Here is a 19,394-nt window from a genome sequence, read left to right on the forward strand (position 1 = left end):
CAAGTGTATGCTCCCTGTGGGGTCCCAAGTCTTTCAATCATCTCGGGTCACCCCATCCCACTTTACATGGAAAACTAGCATTTTCACCATGGTCCTCATACATATCCCAGCTCAGGATCATCAAGAATTCCTAGGTTTGGGGGTGCCTGGGTAGCTCAGTAGGTTAAGCATCTGCCTTCAGCTCAGGTCATGATCCCAGGGTCCTGGGATCGAGTCCTGTATTGGGCTCCCTGCTCAGCAAGGAGTCTGCTTCTCCCTCTGCCTGCTGCTCCCCCTGCTTGTGCTCTCTCTCTCTGACAAATAAATAAAATCTTAAAAAAAAAAAAAAAGAATTCCTGGGTTTGTTATCGCCTCTCTAGGTCATTCCTGGCAATGATTCCCCTTCTGCTGAATTCTTGATCTACATTGTGCATTCACTCTTATAATAGCTTCATCTTTACTACAGCCTGAGCGTGACATGGACCTACTCCTGGTGCCGTCATTTCCCCCCTAGGTCTCAAAGCACAAGGCTCTTGTGTTTAACAGACTTTCATTGATGGTTTAGGGTTTGGGGAGATAACACAGCACAGAATACTAGAATATTAGCCCTCACGGTCCTAAATATTTATCAACTATTCCTTATCACAGTTTCTCCATATTCCTGACCTCTTTGTGTTTTCAGTGTTCTCCTCTGTCTTTCAAGGCTTCTAACTGCCTCTCCGGGAGCTGGTGCCAAACCCAAAACTTCTATTACTGAGTATTTCATTCTTCCTCTGTTCCACCCTCACTAGAGCTCTGGCCAAAAGTTCTCCCCTTTCTCAAAATGAAAACCCTGCTATTTCTAAACAATATAATCATCTACCAGGGAGATGGATTGTACTACTCTCCTAGAAAGCAGTAGCAACTTATTTAAATGCCATATTTTCCTTCGCTGTACATTTGCAAACTTTCTTTCACTTATTCATACAGTCTCTTCTAATTGGCCATAATATATGTGCATGTAAAGTAGGTAACTGAAACAATGCACAATTTTGTTATTGTTATAAGTATAGCTTTTGATTTTTTAAAACTGCTAATCAGAGTGCATTTCTACACATGATAATGGATAAATACTTGCTAGTGTCTTCTTGCCCAGGTAATTTCAAGCTAGTTTCAATCATAACTTAGGCCTGTAGAAGCACTGAGTATTTTGTCCTTTGTGTACTAATATAGTCTAACCCTGAGAACTTAAGTGAAATGTGAATCTTTTCTACGGTGAGGCAGTTAAATTGAAGATATTTAGCTTTGATATATAACTGATCACTTTTTTATGTCTTTTTTTACACAGTTTTGTGTGAGAATAGAAAAGAATCCTGGCCTTGGATTCAGTATCAGTGGTGGAATTAGCGGACAAGGAAATCCATTTAAACCTTCTGACAAGGTAAGAAGTGAATTTCTTATTTATTGGCGGTTTTAATTAGAAAAACACTGTCTTTTACTGCAGGAAAAAAAAAAGGTCAGAAAAAAAATGTACTGGGCTTTAATGAACTAGCTAATTATGAAGCCAATTAAGCACATTTTCAGCACAGGGGAAAAAAAATTCACTGCAGTGCTTGACAAATCCTAAGAATAGGAAAAAAAAATTAAGGAAAATTGTTTGGGTTTTGCTTTTTGTTTTGTTAACAATTGTATATATTTTTAAAGAAAACTATACGCACAATTTATAACAAGTTGTTTCTAAAAGTTTACTTGTAGATCAGTTATCTGGGAAAATGTTTCCTCGTAGTAACAGAATGATTAAATAATGATTCAATGCCAGGGCCAACTGACTGAAATGTTGTTCAGTAATCATGTTGATAAAGTATTTCACTAATAGAAGTATAGAACTGAAAGACCACAGAAAACAAACATTCTATGGGAAAATCAAAGTTAGCCATGGCAGAAAAATCAGGGCTCCTCTCATGCTTACCTCTTTGTCAAACCATGGGTAAAAGTTCACCCCCACCTCCATGCTGAACACCCAACATGCTGTCCATACTCCCATTGGGCCTGTATGATCCCATTGTGGACCGGGACCACCTGACTTTTTTATTTTAAAAATGTTACCCTGAGGGCACCTGGGTGGCTCAGTTGGTTAAAGCGACTGCCTTCGGCTCAGGTCATGATCCTGGAGTCCCTGGATCGAGTCCCGCATCGGGCTCCCTGCTCGGCGGGGAGTCTGCATCTCCCTCTGACCCTCCCCCCCCTCATGTGCTCGCTCTCATTCTCTCTCTCTCAAATAAATAAATAAAATCTTTTAAAAAAAATTAAAATAAAATAAAAAAAATAAAAATGTTACCCTGAGTTACATAACCTACCCTGCTACCATCAGTGTTTAATGCCCTCAGCTTTGAATCAATTATTAATTATAATTTGCTGATAATTGAAACTATCTGCTTTTGAACTCATCACATTTAATTGCATTAAGTGACATCACAAAACTTTGGGATGATGAAAAAAGACAGAAATTAGATATGAGTAAAACCTCCACAGGTTCTCGATTTACCTTTGAGTCACAACCTGAGACAGATTCTTTCAACTCATCACTATTATAAAAAATAACCCACACATCAATTTCTGATCATAAAACTGCTTCTGAAAAAACTTGGGTGTCCCTGCTCTGGAGATTTCTATAGCCTGAAACAGAACCTTTAATCCCTTATTTTCCTCTACTTCTTCCCAATCTTCTTGTTTTCTAACATTCTTTATGCCCTTCTTCCTTTCCTTTCTCGAAAAGAAGAGAGGAAGAGGTTGGACTATAAGGTAGAATTATTCACACCATACACATTAAGATGGTAGGGACAAGAAAGAAATCCCCAGCGGCTATAGATGGGAGTACCTCTGGTCAACTGGTTGGAATGTGCATGAGGCAGCCCTATAGAATTCGGAGAATGCCAGTTAGCAACGTCTTTTCATAAGTAACTACTGCCTTTCTATTTTGAAATGACGTTGGGGATAACTACTGATCTAGTAGAATTAAAATACTCATGGTTTAGTAGGATCAAGTGTTTACTTAATTTTAACAAATTATAAATATATTTTAAGACAAAAAGTATGAAAGTTCAAAATTATCAGAAACATATGATGGTATTTTTAAAAACCTCAATCATTGGGGTGCCTGGGTGGCTCAGTCGTTAGGCGTCTGCCTTCAGCTCAGGTCATGATCCCGGGGTCCTGGGATCGAGCGCCGCATCGGGCTCCCTGCTCTGCGGGAAGCCTGCTTCTCCCTCTCCCACTCCCCCTGCTTGTGTTCCCTCTCTCACTGTGTCCTCTCTCTCTCAAATAAATAAAATCTTTAAAAAACAACAACAAAAAAAACACCCTCAATCATTATGCCTTATTCATCTTGACTCTTCTCTTTGTCTCTGGTTTTACATCTTCTCCACAAGTTCTTTCAATGAGAAGTTACTCACCGTATCATTCTTCAGATAGTTAAAATCCAAAAGACATGTTTTTCTCTCCTTTCTCACCAGCTTATACACCTTTTCATTATATTTTTGGAAGGCACAGGGTAATAAATGTTTTAAACTAAGGATGAACAGATTGCTAAATAGTCAAGAGGTCTGAATGCTATTGCTTTTCTGCTGTTATTTTCAACTAAAGGAGAGAATAAATGTGAGACTTTAAAATTATTGCCTGTAATTCTTCCACTATGACAAATAAGAACATTTTATATCTATTAATTTAATTTCTCATTTGTAACATTTTGATGACTCTAGTGAGACTGAACTATTTCTATGATATTATAATTTGCTCTTTTGGTTAAATGCAACAGATATAAAGCTTGAATTGATAATGGGTCCACTGAAAGATTTCCCCTCGAAAGCACTTTTCTTCACCTGATTACTCTCTAAAACACTTCACAATCTGAAAAGTGAATTTCTATTATTGCAAAATTGATGAGAGTAATTAGAAGTTCCAAATCTGCAGAAGTCTCTCAAGACTGTTCTTAATTTATTAACCACTTTTGATGTCACGCCAAACATATAGTGGATATTTAGTTAAAAGTGTACAGAGGATCTAAAGACATTGGGTCTGACAATTACAAGAACTTAATTCACTCACAAGGAAAGGGATTAATCTCTTGGAAATTCAGTTGCGTTTCTTTAGCCCCATGTCCCATTCTTGTAGTGGTTGCATAAAATTTAGAGTAGAACCCAGTGTCTAAACTAACCAAAAAGGCCAAACAGTAAGAAAATGAAAATGAACTTAAAAAATACTCTTCTCTCCAATGCTGAAAAAGAGACTGTTTTTTTTATGAGTTGGCTAATTTATAGCTAAGGGCGAGGAGAACCAAATTAAACAGATATTTAAATTTAACAGATACTGCCTGAGTCAGAGGTGGATGCTTTATAAGGAGTCCTAGTCAGGCAAAAGCTTAAACTTTAATATGATACATATTCTCTTCCAATAAACAACTCATGGATTAGAAATATTCTCAGAAGCACACTATATTATTTTACTTACTGCTCATGAATGTTTGAATGCTTTGTAAAATTCTAAGTATCCAAGATAACTGAATGTCTTCAAGGCATTGAGGACCTTATATATGAAGTAGCCAGTAGATTTATTCCATCCTCTTCATTATGATTGATGGGAGCCACCATTTCAGCCAAATGCCAAGGACCATTGTGAGATAGGATCCAAACTGATTACCTGCTATATAGTCAGACAGGGAGAGCATGAAGTATGAAGTAGTCACCCCAAAAGGCTGGGACAAAAGTGAGCTGTGTTGTTTGTCTGGCAGAAGTTCCCTTTTAAATTCTGAGGTAGCAGGCGCCTGGGTGGCTCAGATGGTTAAGCATCTGCCTTCAGCTCAGGTCATGATCCCAGGGTCCTGGGATGGAGTCCCGCATCGGGCTCCCTGCTCCTTGGGAGCCTGCTTCTCCCTCTGCCTCTCTCTCTCTCTCTGTCTCTCATGAATGAATAAATAAAATCTTTTAAAAAAATAAATAAATAAATAAAAATAAATTCTGGGGTAGCATGAGATTATGCAGAAAACACTTAAGACGGTCCAAAAGTTAACTGAGGCTTTAGAGGGAATTCAAGATTAAGCCAGACATGGGGACTGTTTTGTACTAGACTTTGAAAGCTTCTAACAGCACCTGGTCTTACAAGCTTAACTCCTCTCAAAGACCCCAAGGTTGTCCTAATTGAATATGGTCTTCTGGGGCTAAATGGATGGAGCACAGTTAGTCCTGCAGCTCATGTCAGAACAAGGTTTAATAATTAAATAGACCTATTCACTTATCACGGAGTTCATTATTTTGGGTTCACTGCCAGGTGAAAACTGCTTTTACATACTTAGAAAGGGAAAACTGTAGAAAACCAGATGAATACGGTCCTACATAATGCTTGCTTTTGCCCTCCCAGTAAAGTGGATGGAAGCCATGATCTGGTCTATTATCATAGGAAATATTGCTGTCAGGATAGCCATATGCTACAGAGAGATGAAAGATTTTGATCTAACAAATCTGATGATAATAATAAAAGTAATAAAAATAACAGCCTTTTATTGAGTATCTATAATGTCCTGGTCACTCTATTAGGCTCTTTATACACTTACCTGATCTTCATAACAACTTGTGTTAGTTGAGTATTATTATCCCTCATTTTGCTGAGGCCCAGAGAGGTTAATTAACTTGTCCAAGGTCATTCAGGTGATCTGTGGCAGACAAGATTTGAACACAAATTGATCTGATTCTAAATCCTCTTCTCTTAACAAACACTATGATGAATGCTTCTCTCTGCAAATGCCACTTAGCAGAAGAGCCACATGACAAATTTATACCCTGTAGAGTTGAGACTAATGTGATATTCTAATATTGAAAGTATTACAAAGTCCTCTAATTAGTCATAGTCTAGATATTTGTTTCAACAAATCCTTGGAAGTCAGCATGTATTCTCTAATGAACCTAGATAATTAGAAATGGACTGTACATGGTGGATTACTGAGCAATTACATAACTTTTGGACTAAGGTATCATTATAGTGGTGATTCTGCCAATGGAACAAACCACAGTAATCTTTGCCTATTTTTAAATGTTCATGGGATAATAATTCATGTTTGCAAAATTCAAATAATTGACCAATACAATTTCCACCTGATGTTGTTAGAAAGAAGAGACTGGATTAAATGGATGACTAATACCATGTTATTGTAGTGACTTCATAGGTCAGCCCAAGACTCTGAAGATGAATGGATTTTTAATGATGCATTCACATAGCTCATTATTCAGGGACTGATATCCCTCCTTGCCTCATTTAAGGAGAAAGGACTAAGCTCTTAAAGTTTAAAGATATTAAAGAGGGGCGCCTGGGTTGGCTCAGTTGGTTAAGCTTCTGCCTTTGGCTCAGGTCATGATCCTGGGGTCCTGTGATCAAACCCCACATCGGGCTCTCTGCTCACTGAGGAGCCTGTTTCTCCATCTCCTTCTGCCTGCCCCTCCCTCTTCTTGTGCACACTCTCTCTCTGTCAAATAAATGGGTAAAATTTTTTTTTAAAAAATAAAGATATTAAAGAAAACTCATAGCCCCTTTCTCTATATGCTCTAAACATAGTACTGAACAGCCCCATGAACAATTATCTAGTCATAGTATCAAAATGAAAGCCATGTTACAGATATCCTCAAAACACTGAACATCAGAAAATATACATACTGGGACACTGGGACCAAACAATCACTGATTCTCTACAGTTTGAACATAATAACCACATTCAGCAGATGTCATAGATCCTACCCATATTTCTACTGATTTGGGAAATCTGCATGTAGACACAAAAATGATAGGAGAAGTAAATCCATGTTCTCAAAATTTTTAAATGTCTTACTTTGCCTGTGGTACAGGTAAAATCCCAAGCCCAGGAAAAATACTGGAGTCATGGCAAATGTAAAATATAATTGCCAATAAGCTCTACATAAATGTCCTGGAATTTAGAATACCTTACTCTATTTTATCCTAGATGACTTCTAAAAGATTGACTCCAGATGCCAGAACAGCCTGCAAACAGGACTTAAACACCTTTACAAACCCCTTCCTCACCTAGAAAAACAATGGGACTTTTTCTTTGTGTGGAGATGGGTATTGCATCAAATAAAAATTTGTATATGGTTAATATTAAGAGAAGAAGGACTAGATGTGCGGAATCAAAGCATTTACTTGATACCTTTACCCAGGAATAATAACTGCCAGAGGCACACTTGGCAGTGGCAAGTTAGGAAAGCACAAGAATAATCTTCCAGGTGGCTCAGCCTCATGGCATTGGGTGATTCATAAACACAGAGTTGCAGAGATATGCTCTTACTTATGAAAAGGGTACAGTCTACATGTCTATCTCTTGTCATGTGTTCTTCATGGATATAAAAATCAAGAATAGAAAACACATTTGTCTACAACTCCATACAGCATATTATTTATATTTACTGCATAAATACTAAACTGCATATAACACATGTCCTTTATTTTGTACTGCTAGACACATATGATTTATTTTATATATTTCTATATTAATTTTATACTATAACATGTATCTGTCCTATCCTTAATTCTACTTCAAGTGATTATGTAATGCAAAGTAATTTGGAGAATATATGGATTATGTGAAAGTAACATTCAGGAACAAGGGATAGAGATAATACTGTTTACATACTGCATTTTGGACTAACGTTAAAAAGGGATTAAAACATCTTTTTTAGATATAAAACTAAATTTTTATTTTTTTATCTTTTTTATTTTCTTTTGGGGGGGAGGGGCGAGGGGAAGGGGCAGAGGGAGAGGGAGAGAGAGAATCTTAAGTAGGCTCCACATCCGACATGGAGCCTGACGTGGGGCTGGATCTCACAACCCTGAGATCATGACCTGAGCTGAAATCAAGACTTGGACACTTAACCAATTGAGCCACCCAGGTGCCCCTAGATATAAAACTAAATTTTTAAAATTAAATACCAAGCGGGTGCCTGGGTGGCTCAGTCGGTTAAGCATCTGCCTTCGGCTCAGGTCATGATCCCCGGGTCCTGGGATTGAGACCCACATTGGACTCCCTGCTCAGTGGGGAACCTGCTTCTCCCTCTCCCTCTGCTTGTGCTCTCTCTGTCCAATAAATAAAATCTTTAAAAAAAAAAAAAAAAAGAATCAGCTCTTTGAGTTTTCATGATTTCTTCACATACCCAAAAGAGAAAAATGACATGATAAAAGTGTTTTGTAGTTATTTGGTTTTCTTTTTTACTTGTCTTAGATTCCTATCATAGTCCTATGATTTTATCTCTTATTACCTGGCTTTTTTTCTTTTCCCATCTAAGGGTGTTGACTCTAAACTTCCCTGCTCCTTCTGATCTAGTTTTGCAAACCCTTTCTTTAGTTACCAAAGAACACAGATTTGGTTCAATTAGTGATTACTATCTCTTAGGGAAACTAGGACTGTATTTGTAGAATATAGCTGTGTCTTTTTTTTTAAGAAAAAAATTAATCAAAAAAATGACAAGGATTCAAAATCAGATTTTCATCTTTCAGACTGAAAGCCCTTCAGGGCTAGAGATTCCAACATGCTTGCATCTATGAGAAGTAGAAGGCAGACGCTTAACCGACTGAGCCACCCAGGCGTCCCATCAAAGAGCTGGTTCTTAAGTTCTGCAAATTCTGACTTAAATTCTCCCTAAGATCCTTCTAATAAATTGGGAGAAAGCCACAGACAGATGAGAATAGAGTTCCAGGAGAGACTAAGACAAGTTAACCTGAAAGTCTTAGAACTATGCCAGAAAATTAAGCTAGTAGATCAGAATTTAGAGTGTGTTATTTTTTAAAAATAAAAAATTAACCAAAAAATATATATATACTTAAAATATATATTTAAAAATACATATCTATTTTAATAAATCCAGAGTTAGATTAAGCAATGAGTAGATAATGACAGTTAAGGATTATTACATGAGGCCCAAAATTGCAAATATGCATTTGTTTAATTGCCTGTCACCTTTACAATATATTTAGTATAGCTATACATGGTCAGCAACTAATTCTACTGTCTTAAGTATAATGGAGTAGAAAACTACTTCCTATATTTGAAACCTAGTTGATCAAACCGCATCACCATAATACAAATAACATTCCCATAACAAGGTACTATCATTTAACCCCCAAGGACATTCATTAATAGGAAATAGGAAGCAACTTCTTTTCGTGTTGGACTAAACACATTAAAGTGATTAAAGAAGAATCATATCTTACTTTTGTTTGTCTCTTTGTTTACTGAAGTATACCAAAGTCTCTTTGAATGAGAAACATCGTATGTTCATTCTATTTCCTCCTTGGGGAAAAAAAAAATGTTTCTACCTTGACTCTGAATGACGAATTTAGTGGGATACCTGGACTTCCTTTACCGTAAGAAAGACTCCACAGTATGTTCGGTTTGTCTGACACACCAGCTGGGGTGACTTCAGTCCCCTGAAGGACTCCATTTCTGAACTATAAAATGATAATGGGCAAAGAGATAGAGAATCAAGAACCACTTTTCCTTAGGTACCTTTTGCCTGAGTGTGAATGGCTTCCCTTCCATTCATCAGCCACGTGGAGGTCTCAATGCTTTTCCTCTGGGTGACACGAGTCATCATCCTGTAAAACTGTAACACATTCTTAGTCCCAAATGTCTACAACTGCAGAGTCCTGTTTCCTTAACTTACACCTGTTAAAAAGTTGCACAGGTAATAAATGAAAACATTGCCACTGTAAAATTTTAACTAATAGAGGAAGATAGACTCAAAAGCGAACAAAAAAAATTCTTCTTTGTCATTCCCCATTATACTGCCAATGCACAGCCTTGGCCTAAGAGCCACTTCATCAGTCAGTGTATCAGGAATTCACAATTGTGTGCCTTCTGGGTGTTCATCACTTTGACCTCCTGAGCTCACTGCCACCTCTGAGCAATACTTCTAGCCTGGTCTAACTATACAACGACGTGTTAACCATTAAATAAAACCAAAACTTAAGTCTAAAAGAATCACAGTTTGACTGAATCTAGCTTCCAACAAAATAATTTTTCATTTCAAAAATCTTATTTTAGCACAAGTGACAAAGTTTTCACTGAATTCTTCACTTTGCAGTTCATTATTTTGAAATAGTGTCAAAAATTATACCATTGAAGAGGCTTTGAGGAAGCCTGCAGTGATGATAATCAAAAAGCTGATTACCGATACTATTTTAGGAATTGCTACAAAGAAGAATCCACAGCCATCTACAGTCCCCTACTCTTGTTTCTAATAGTTTCTACTATTTTATGCTATATATGAAGCTGGAAGGAAAAGCCACGAGGGGCTTTGACAGAATCAGTAAACTGTTCAAACTCAGCAATCCAAATATTCACTACCCCTCGAGGTGGCATATTAAATATAGGCTTTAAAGAATTCATGAAATAAAAGAAAGAAAAATATTTTTTATTTCTTTCAAAGAGGAAAAATCTGAAAAGACAATATGTGAAGGAGTTTGATCATTTACCTTTAAGAGAAAATATGAAAATCAAATGAAAGAAAATTTTTTTCAGCTCAAGAATTTCATTAAGATACGAACAGGAAGCAAAGGTACTTTCAGTCACAATGGACAGACATCCCAGAGATGTTTCATTGTTTGTTAATAATTGGAATACTGGAGGGGCGCCTGGGTGGCTCAGTCGTTAAGCATCTGCCTTCGGCTCAGGACATAATCCCAGGGTCCTGGGATTGAGCCCCACATCGGGCTCCCTGCTCGGCGGGAAGCCTGCTTCTCCCTCTCCCACTCCCCCTGCTTGTGTTCCTGCTCTCGCTATCTCTCTCCCTGTCAAATAAATAAATAAAATCTTAAAATAAATAAATAACTGGAATACTGGAGCAATTAATAAAAGGAAAATTGTAATTATAAAGTAACCAAAACCAAACATAATTTTAACACTTACATTCAAATTTCCCCCAAAAAAGAATAGTGCATTATGATCAGCATGAAATTATAAAAAATATTCTAGTAGTCAATTTGTCATTTCTTATGGGAATCTCAAATAAAGATGAATAAATAGCTTACTTTTTGGATGCTTTTAGCAAGTCAGAAGAGCAGTATCTTGAAAACTATATATAGGTTTATGTTATTTGGCTACTAAACATATATATATATATAGTGTATATATTTATTATCTATATTGGTAGTTAGTGTATATATATATATATATGAATTTGGCTACTAAACAAACCTTTAAAATGACCTAAAAGAAGGATGCAAGCCTAAAGGGTAAACAATGTATAGTTTATCCATTAGGATCATCTCCATTATATTGCCATTAGGGTATTTGCAATCATGTAGTCAGTTTCTATGGGTTTTATCAGTCTCCTTTTTGCTCCAATGAATTATTAATAAATCTTTTACAAATGTAGCCAAGTGATTTCTTTTTTAATGTTTACATTATTTAAAAATGTGTGAAAGAGAGTTTAATAAAGAAATGTATACACCATCTATATGTTTATTCCTTTAAATATCTATGCGTAAGATTTTTGAGAAATTTTAGAGGACTTTGGTCAGTTGTAGCATATTTATATCTCTGTCTCTTGAGGGTCAAATTTCCTAGGCTTCTAAACAATTATTTCTGTTCATCTCTTATGGATTTTACATTTCATTGTTTTGTCAACTAAAGTTCATTAATACGCGGAAGCATCATATTCACTGCCAATGCCCCTTCTTCTTCCTCTCTTCCTCCCCACTCTCCTTTAGTTTCTAATGGCCATGGATAAATCTCTTCTTTTGATACATGTAGATTCCTCAGTTGTTAAGGTAGCAAATTATTCAAAGCCTAAGATTTGACACTCAGCAATTAATTTGAAAATTTTTGTGATCACACTCTGATTCATAAAGAGGAGAACTACTGATTAAAACCTTTATATCCTTGATAGGTCAAGTCCTCTACGAATCACAGGGGTTAAGTAAATGCAGTCTATTGTGTGTACTTCTGCTTCCATGAGCTACAACATAGCTTCATATTAACCTTTCCCAACCCAAGAAAAAAAAATTATTTGCACATTTTTGGCAAAAAAAAAACCAAAAAACAAAAAACAAAACAAACAAACCTTTAATATCTATTGAATCTATAGCTGTGTTTGTTCTTTATGAGTCAGTTTTTCCTCCAGAAACACTTTTTGAACTTTCATAATTATATGAAAGCATAAAATACTATATTTTATAATATTTAACCAATGTGTTCTGAATTGTAATAATAAGAGTATGTGATTTTTATTTGAGATACAGCCTTCCTAGAAACCAATTTCTTACCATCAGCTAGAGCCAGGATTTTTCAGAATTTTAAAGAAAAGCATATTTCATAAATTGAAGTTGCAGTTCCCTTAAGACAAGTTCTATTTTGGGGTCTACATTTACAACAGCTGAGACTGTCAGAGTCATTCACCTTCATCATTAAAAAGCCATATAAAGTACCTTTCTCTTCTAAAGTTAGAATATTAAATGTTGGCCTTGTAGACTAACTTTCTAAGTCCATTAAGGTTTATGTCCAGAGGTGTATAGACTAGGTAACCAGTAAGACAAGATCAGATCTTAACACTATGAAAAACCTCCCATACTCACTACTGTTCAAAATTACTTGTGAAAAGTTAAAACTTTTTTAAAAACCTATTCAGGATACTTTTGGAAAACAAAACCATTTATGACTTGCATAAAGGCGGGTTTTTTAAAAATGGGGAAGAAAAATGAAATGGCAACAGGTCATGCCTATTAGCAACACCTGGCCAGCCCTCTCTAGATTGCTTTGGTGCAAACGTGTGTGGGTCCCTCTGTGATGCATGAGTCCAGGAGGTTTGTGTCTGACTCAAGCACACCCAGATATCGGTGTCTGAGGAAAGCAAACATATATTCTTTGGAAAAGGCTGCAGTACGTATTTTATTGCTCTGTTGTGAGATGCTCTCTAGAGGTGGTGCTAGGGGAAAACCATTGTGCTGGTCATGAAATGTCAGACATTAGAAAAACACACTCAGACAGTGTGTTAGTAACACCTAAGTCAGTAACTAGATTTTAGCAGCTATTACTGTAAAGAGCTAATGATCCTGACTTGGAGATACCAAAGGAAGTAGCCCCTGAAAGTTACTAAGAACCATCAGGAAGCCCTCTAGTTGGGACCCATGTCCACTACTGAGAGAGAACAATAATTGGAACCATTACCACTAAGAGCCACCACTGGAAAACCACAGATGAGGTAGTAGAGACTTCCCAGCCTTCTCCCCATACTCTTCCCTGAATAGGAGATGCAAATCCTCTTAACTGCTGGGCATTCAAGGGAAAGATAACAAATGTTGGTCTTTCAATATACTCCAGATTGAGGGTAAAGAAGAATTTCTGGACAATAAATTTAGAACAATTAGAGACTCAGAAACTCTCAGTATGGGTCTTACTGGATATAAAGACCTTGGATCTTAGCTCAACTTTCAGATTTTCAACAATTATGGTAACATTGATTGACACTACACTGAATGCCATCCACTGTTCTAAGTGTTTTTGTATATATATACTCAATCTAATAACTATGAGGTATTGCCATTACTATACCCATCTTACTGATGAGGGAAAGTTAAGTACACAAAAGTTAATTAACTTGCCCAATTTTTTAATGGTGAACACAGGCTAACTCCAGAGCTCTGCTCTTACTTCTTACACTATAGGGAAGGCAGAAAAAATGCAACCCCCCCCCGCCCCCAGCCCAAAGATAGCCACATCCTAATGCCTAGAATCTGTGAATATGTTACATTACATGGCAAAAAGGACTTTGCAGGTGAGTTAAAATTATGGACCTTGAGATGAGGAGATTATCCTGGATCCAGGTGGGCTTCCAATCTAATCACATAGGTCCTTAGAAATACAGAATCTTGGGCGCCTGAGTGGCTCAGCTGGTTAAGCGACGGCCTTCGGCTCGGGTCATGATCCTGGAGTCCCTGGATCGAGTCCCACATCCGGCTCCCTGCTGAGCAGGGAGTCTGCTTCGCCCTCTGACCCTCCCCCCTCTCATGTGCTCTCTCTCTCTCTCTCTCTCATTCTCTCTGTCTCAAATAAATAAATAAAATCTTTAAAAAAAAAAAAGAAAGAATCTTTCTTGACTATGATCAGAAGGAGATGTGAATACAGAAAAATGGTCAGAGATAAATACAACTGCTCGCTGTGAAGATGGAAAAGGGGGACTATGTGTCAAGGAATGTGGACATTTACTAGAAGTTGGAAAAAACAAGGAAACGGATTCTCCACTAGAGATTCCAGAAAATAATGCAGCCCTGCCAACACCTTTGTTTTAGCCCAGTAAGACCAGTTTTGCACTTCTAACATACAGAACCATAAGAATAAATTTGTGATGTTTTAAACCACTAAATTTGTGATAACTTGACAGCAGCCACAAAATACTAATATATACTGCCTTGTTGAAAAAGAGTTACTGAGGCATTTTCCTTCCTTGGGCAAAATGGTTTTGCTATAACCTTAGGGGTATAAGTTGTTTTGTTTGTTCTGAATGTATTACATGGTAGTTTGTCCCACATTTAACACTCAACCAAATGTTACAAGAAACTGAACAGAGTTCCGCAGTGTTATAAAATTGACCAGATGCCATGATATGGATCTTTGATACATACATGATGGCTTTTTACCAACCAGTGGGAAGTTCCTGTTCTAATGTTCAGAATACAAATAGTCTGATTCCTCACCAAATTCTGTCATCAGGGCCAGGGCATTCTTTGAAATTTCAGAATAAAATGAATTTGTTGAGAGGGAGACTAACACATTACTACCTGAGCTTTTCCAGAACTGTACCAAAGTCATCAATATTCATCATAACAGATACCACAAAATGGGTTCAGAGGTATTTTTCTCATATGGCCGTATGTATATACATAAATACAGTGAAAAATCAGGGCACTGGCCTTTGCAGGCAGTGTTTTGGGAAACATTCCACCTCCATAAATTCTGAATGCCACAGACCCTTATCAAACATAAAACTCATTGCTATCTGCTTCAACTAATGTGTCAGTATGCTGCCTGATAAGATATATCTGTATATATATAGAAAAAAAAAAAAGACTATACCAGTGGGCAGTAGCAGTTTCTTAGTTGAGGAAATGTATTGATTGAAAAGAAATATTAAAGCTTTAGAAAGCAGCAATAAATGCTTTGGAAGACTCAGGCCACTATAGAGTAAACTTCAAAGCAAATCTTCAGTGGGTGCCTGGGTGGCTCAGTCGGTTAAGCATCCAAGTCTTGATTTCGGCTCAGGTCATGATCTCAGGGTCGTGGGATCCAGCCCCACGTCAGGCTCCGCGCTCAGCAGGGAGTCTGCTTCAGATTCTCTCTCTCTCTCCCTCCCCCCTCCCCAGGCTTGCTCCCGCTCTCTCTAGAATAAATAAATCTCTAAAAAAACCAACAACAACAACACAGCAAGTCTTCAAAACAGCGGTTGAATCCCACAGAGCTTTGTGATGGATGAAATTAAACCTGCCACGTACATTACACTTGTATTCTGTCAGCAGTCAGGTTGTGGAGCATTACAAGTTCCTTCCAGCATTGCAGATACAATGGTGGTAATTTAGCTCTTATGGTCTGGATTCATGCAAACATTATTAAAATGGTTCCCATAGAATAAGCTGAAGAAAGGCAATCAAAATTAACTAGGTAGCCCAACGTTGACTGCTGGGATAAAGAGAACAACTTCACCTCCAGCACCCAGAGATGTAGTGGCTTATTTTGGGCGAGGGCATTCTGCCTGTTGTACAGAGACCCGGATAGCAAAGAGGGGGACTAACAGAAGGACCAAGCATATACAGTTTCCTGGACTGATGGCATGAATGTTATGTGCCCGGTGTGTAAAGGGCCATGGGGATTATATTTGTTTTCACAACCAGTGCCATTCCCTGGTCTGGTGGATTCACCATCGTGCCTTCTGTTACTGTCCTTTTCAAACAACCCGTTTTCTTATTCCTTTTGAATTGGCCATTTGTACAACTGAATAGACAAAAGTAACTAGCTGAGCATCACTCTGAATAGTGACACTGTTAACCTAAAATTTTTTTAAAGTTTTTATTATTATTTTCTTGATGTTATAAGTAGTACATAATTATTGTAGAAAAATTAGAAAAGACATAAAGCAAAAAGGAAATATATATATATGTATACATATATGTGTATATATATATATATGTATACATATATGTGTATATATATATATATACACATATGAAGTCTCATTCCCCAGTATAACCACGATTAATGTTTAGGAATATATCCTTCTAGATATTTTCCCCACACAAATATGCATATAAACATATTTCAGCAAAAATAGTATCATAGCATAATAATAGTATCATAGAGTATAATGTTTTATAACCTGCTTGTTTCACTAAGGACTAGGATATTTCTGTAACTCCCATCTAGGACTTTAATGATCACATATTGTACTATTGTGTGAATTTACTGTAATTTAGTTAATCAATTCTCTGTTATTAGACCTTTAGGTATGGTTTGTAACTTTTATTATTACAAATAATACTATGATGAACATATTAGTTCATCATATGAATGTTGCAACTTGTCTAGTTACGTCCTTAAGGTAAGTTCTAGAAGTTGCATTACTGGTTAAAAGTTATGCAGTTTTCTAAGGATTTTGATGGCTGTCCACAGTTTCGTTTTTAAATGGAAAGAAAAACAGATTAAAATCAGAAAGATAAAAATCATCCGACAGCTTTAAATTAATAACTTTCATAAAGATCTGAAATGCTAAATGAAAACACACATAGAAGTATTTCAACTAGGGCCTTCTTGTTAAACCATTCACACACACATACATAAAGTTAATGGGTTTAAGTGAGAGGCGTTAAGTTTACAAATCAACAAATAAGATGATTTCCTAAATAACAGGCAATGACACTCCAATATTATCTTCTGTTCGATTAATACTTCTTAGGAACTAAAAAAAATAATGTCAACTGTATTGAGATATCATCTTTATTATTTAATACATATTGTTATGTAAATTATTTATATTTTTAATTTTTTATAATTGTTGGTTTCTTGACTTTTCTTCTACTATATTATGAGCTCACTGAAGCCAAAAATTATATTCTCTATATCTCTATAACACTAGTAATCGAGTCCTAGCATATGGTAGACATTCAATAAATGCTTGCTTTATATACATGATCAACAAAATTAATTTGACTTTTTTATAAAATAAATTAATCAGTTTCAGGATTTGTAACTACGTTAGCAGAAACTTTATGTTTAAAATGCATATTGGAATTTTCTTATGTTTAATTTGTTCATATATGTTTTATATTAAAATTTCCAGTAATATACAAAGTAATACTGATTGAAATAAACCAGTATCTATATGTAATTCTGATACGGTTTTAAAAGTGTACACTGAATTTACAACCTGTCAAATAGAAGACATTTTCAATGAAGAATAACTTAGGATGATTTCTGAATTATATAAAAGATGGTTTAGTACCATATTTCAAATTATTTAGGAAAGAAATTAAGACTATGTCATGAAATTAATTTATAAATCATAAGTGCACTTTAAAAACAAGATCAGCTTTTGTTATGCAAGTAAAGATGTTGCTTTTCTTAAACTTGACTTGAAGAGTGGTGCTTTGCTTAAAAAATACTATAATAATCTTTGCCGCTTACATGTGTAAACGGTTTTTAATCTGTTTTCATTGTTTTCTATGTAAATGAAAATTTTTTAACTAGGCCTAGTTCTTGATAATACAATCCTAACCTCTGTTACTTCTGACTTATAGGGTATCTTTGTTACTAGGGTTCAGCCTGATGGACCAGCATCCAACCTGCTGCAGCCTGGTGATAAGATCCTTCAGGTAAGAGAGATAAAAAGCACTGCTTTCAAATGCCACACTAAAACAGATATGTAACCATGCTATTGAGTGACTTGAATTAAATGATTGGCAATAAGCCCTTTCACATTTCTTATTTGTCTTTATTGGGGTGGGGGTTAAGAGGCAAGTCAGAAACAAATTCAATCTGATATAATCCTATATATTCCAGTATTTGGCACATGGTAGATGTTCTGCATATTTTTGTTTATATGAATATATTACCAGTATGAATTGGTAATATAAGAAGAATTGAAACATATAAGAATCTATGCATAGCTATCAGGTATAAGTAAGAGTAATGGAGTACTGAAATAGAGTATCTTTGTGACTTTAGATGAGGAAGAAGGGACTGGTCCATATTTAATTTCTCAACAGTAAGCTATACTGTTTGACTACTGTGAAATGCATGGTTATATCTCCCTACTCCCCCATCTCAGATACTTGAAAAGAAGTTTAACTATATATAAGGTGACTTATTAAAATGTACTGTCTGATGGAAAGGCTTTTTCCCTAACTTAAAGCTCTGTGTAACAGAAAAGGGTCACTCCAGTACACAGTTAAGTAAATGCTTGGTATAACCATTTTGCATTCTTTGTTCTTCTCTCTGAATCCACTTCTGCTTAATCATTTCCTACATCCCGGATAAAGGCCCTTAAGCATCATCGATTTGTTTAAGATTCAGTATTTTGACTTATGACCCTGAAATTCCCCACTATATAGCTAGCTGGAACTGTCTGAAATTACAGATATTTAACCATTTGGAGCAATTATGAAATGGTTCCACATAATATATTGAAGATATAAGGACACTGAGAAGAGAGGACATGTGGGAAAGGAACCTTCTAGTTAGACTAGCTCTGCAAACGGTTACAACAATGCAAGGACCCCACAAAACTCAGCTCTGAGGAAATTGTCTATCTTTTATTTACTGAACACTTTCAAAAAGTTCTAGAGAAGTAGAAACCCTCTATAACCATATATACATATATTTATATGTATTATATGTATATATAGCCTTAATATTTTATTCTCAGAAATATTTTAAACTAGCAAGCTCATGAAAACTCAAGTTTTCAAAAATGTTAATTCTCTGAAGACTATGGGTTGCTCGAACCCATAGCAATGTCACAGTAGAAATAGCATCCAACAGATTTGAGTCCATTCTGTGCAAGCAGGAGACCAAGCCAGCAGTTGATCTTTAGAGTTAAAATCTTGAGACAAAAAAGACCCATAAAATAATCTAAATTTATTTTTACCATTTTGCTATGGAAGTTCTATGTGTTTTTTATCTCCTAACTGGCCCTTTGATCTTAAGCATTTTATACCATGTCTATGGGACTCACAATTATTATGTGTAAAATGAACTGTGGTTTATATTATATCTGAGGTCCCCTCAGCTTAAAAATTCAACTGTTCAATAATTTTATAAATTTCCATGAAAAACGGTCAAGAATAAACTCACAATGTAATTCCTTAACACTTGGTAAATGCTGCTGTTTAGCAAAGGA

The 19,394-nt window shown here is 36.1% G+C and overlaps 1 protein-coding gene across 1 annotated transcript in view; it reads left to right on the forward strand.

The window, feature by feature from the left end:
• Window positions 1-19,394, forward strand: part of LRRC7 (leucine rich repeat containing 7) — a 508,503-nt gene that overhangs the window by 461,153 nt on the left and 27,956 nt on the right. Inside the window, exons 27-28 of the mRNA XM_081818633.1 lie at window positions 1,307-1,399; window positions 17,794-17,868. Coding sequence (XP_081674759.1) covers window positions 1,307-1,399; window positions 17,794-17,868 — 168 coding nt within the window. The remainder of the gene's footprint in view (window positions 1-1,306; window positions 1,400-17,793; window positions 17,869-19,394) is intronic.

The sequence above is a fragment of the Leptonychotes weddellii genome, chromosome 4, assembly GCF_054177405.1.
Source record: "Leptonychotes weddellii isolate Sample4059 chromosome 4, ASM5417740v2, whole genome shotgun sequence".
In the NCBI taxonomy this organism is placed as follows: Eukaryota; Metazoa; Chordata; class Mammalia; order Carnivora; family Phocidae; genus Leptonychotes; species Leptonychotes weddellii.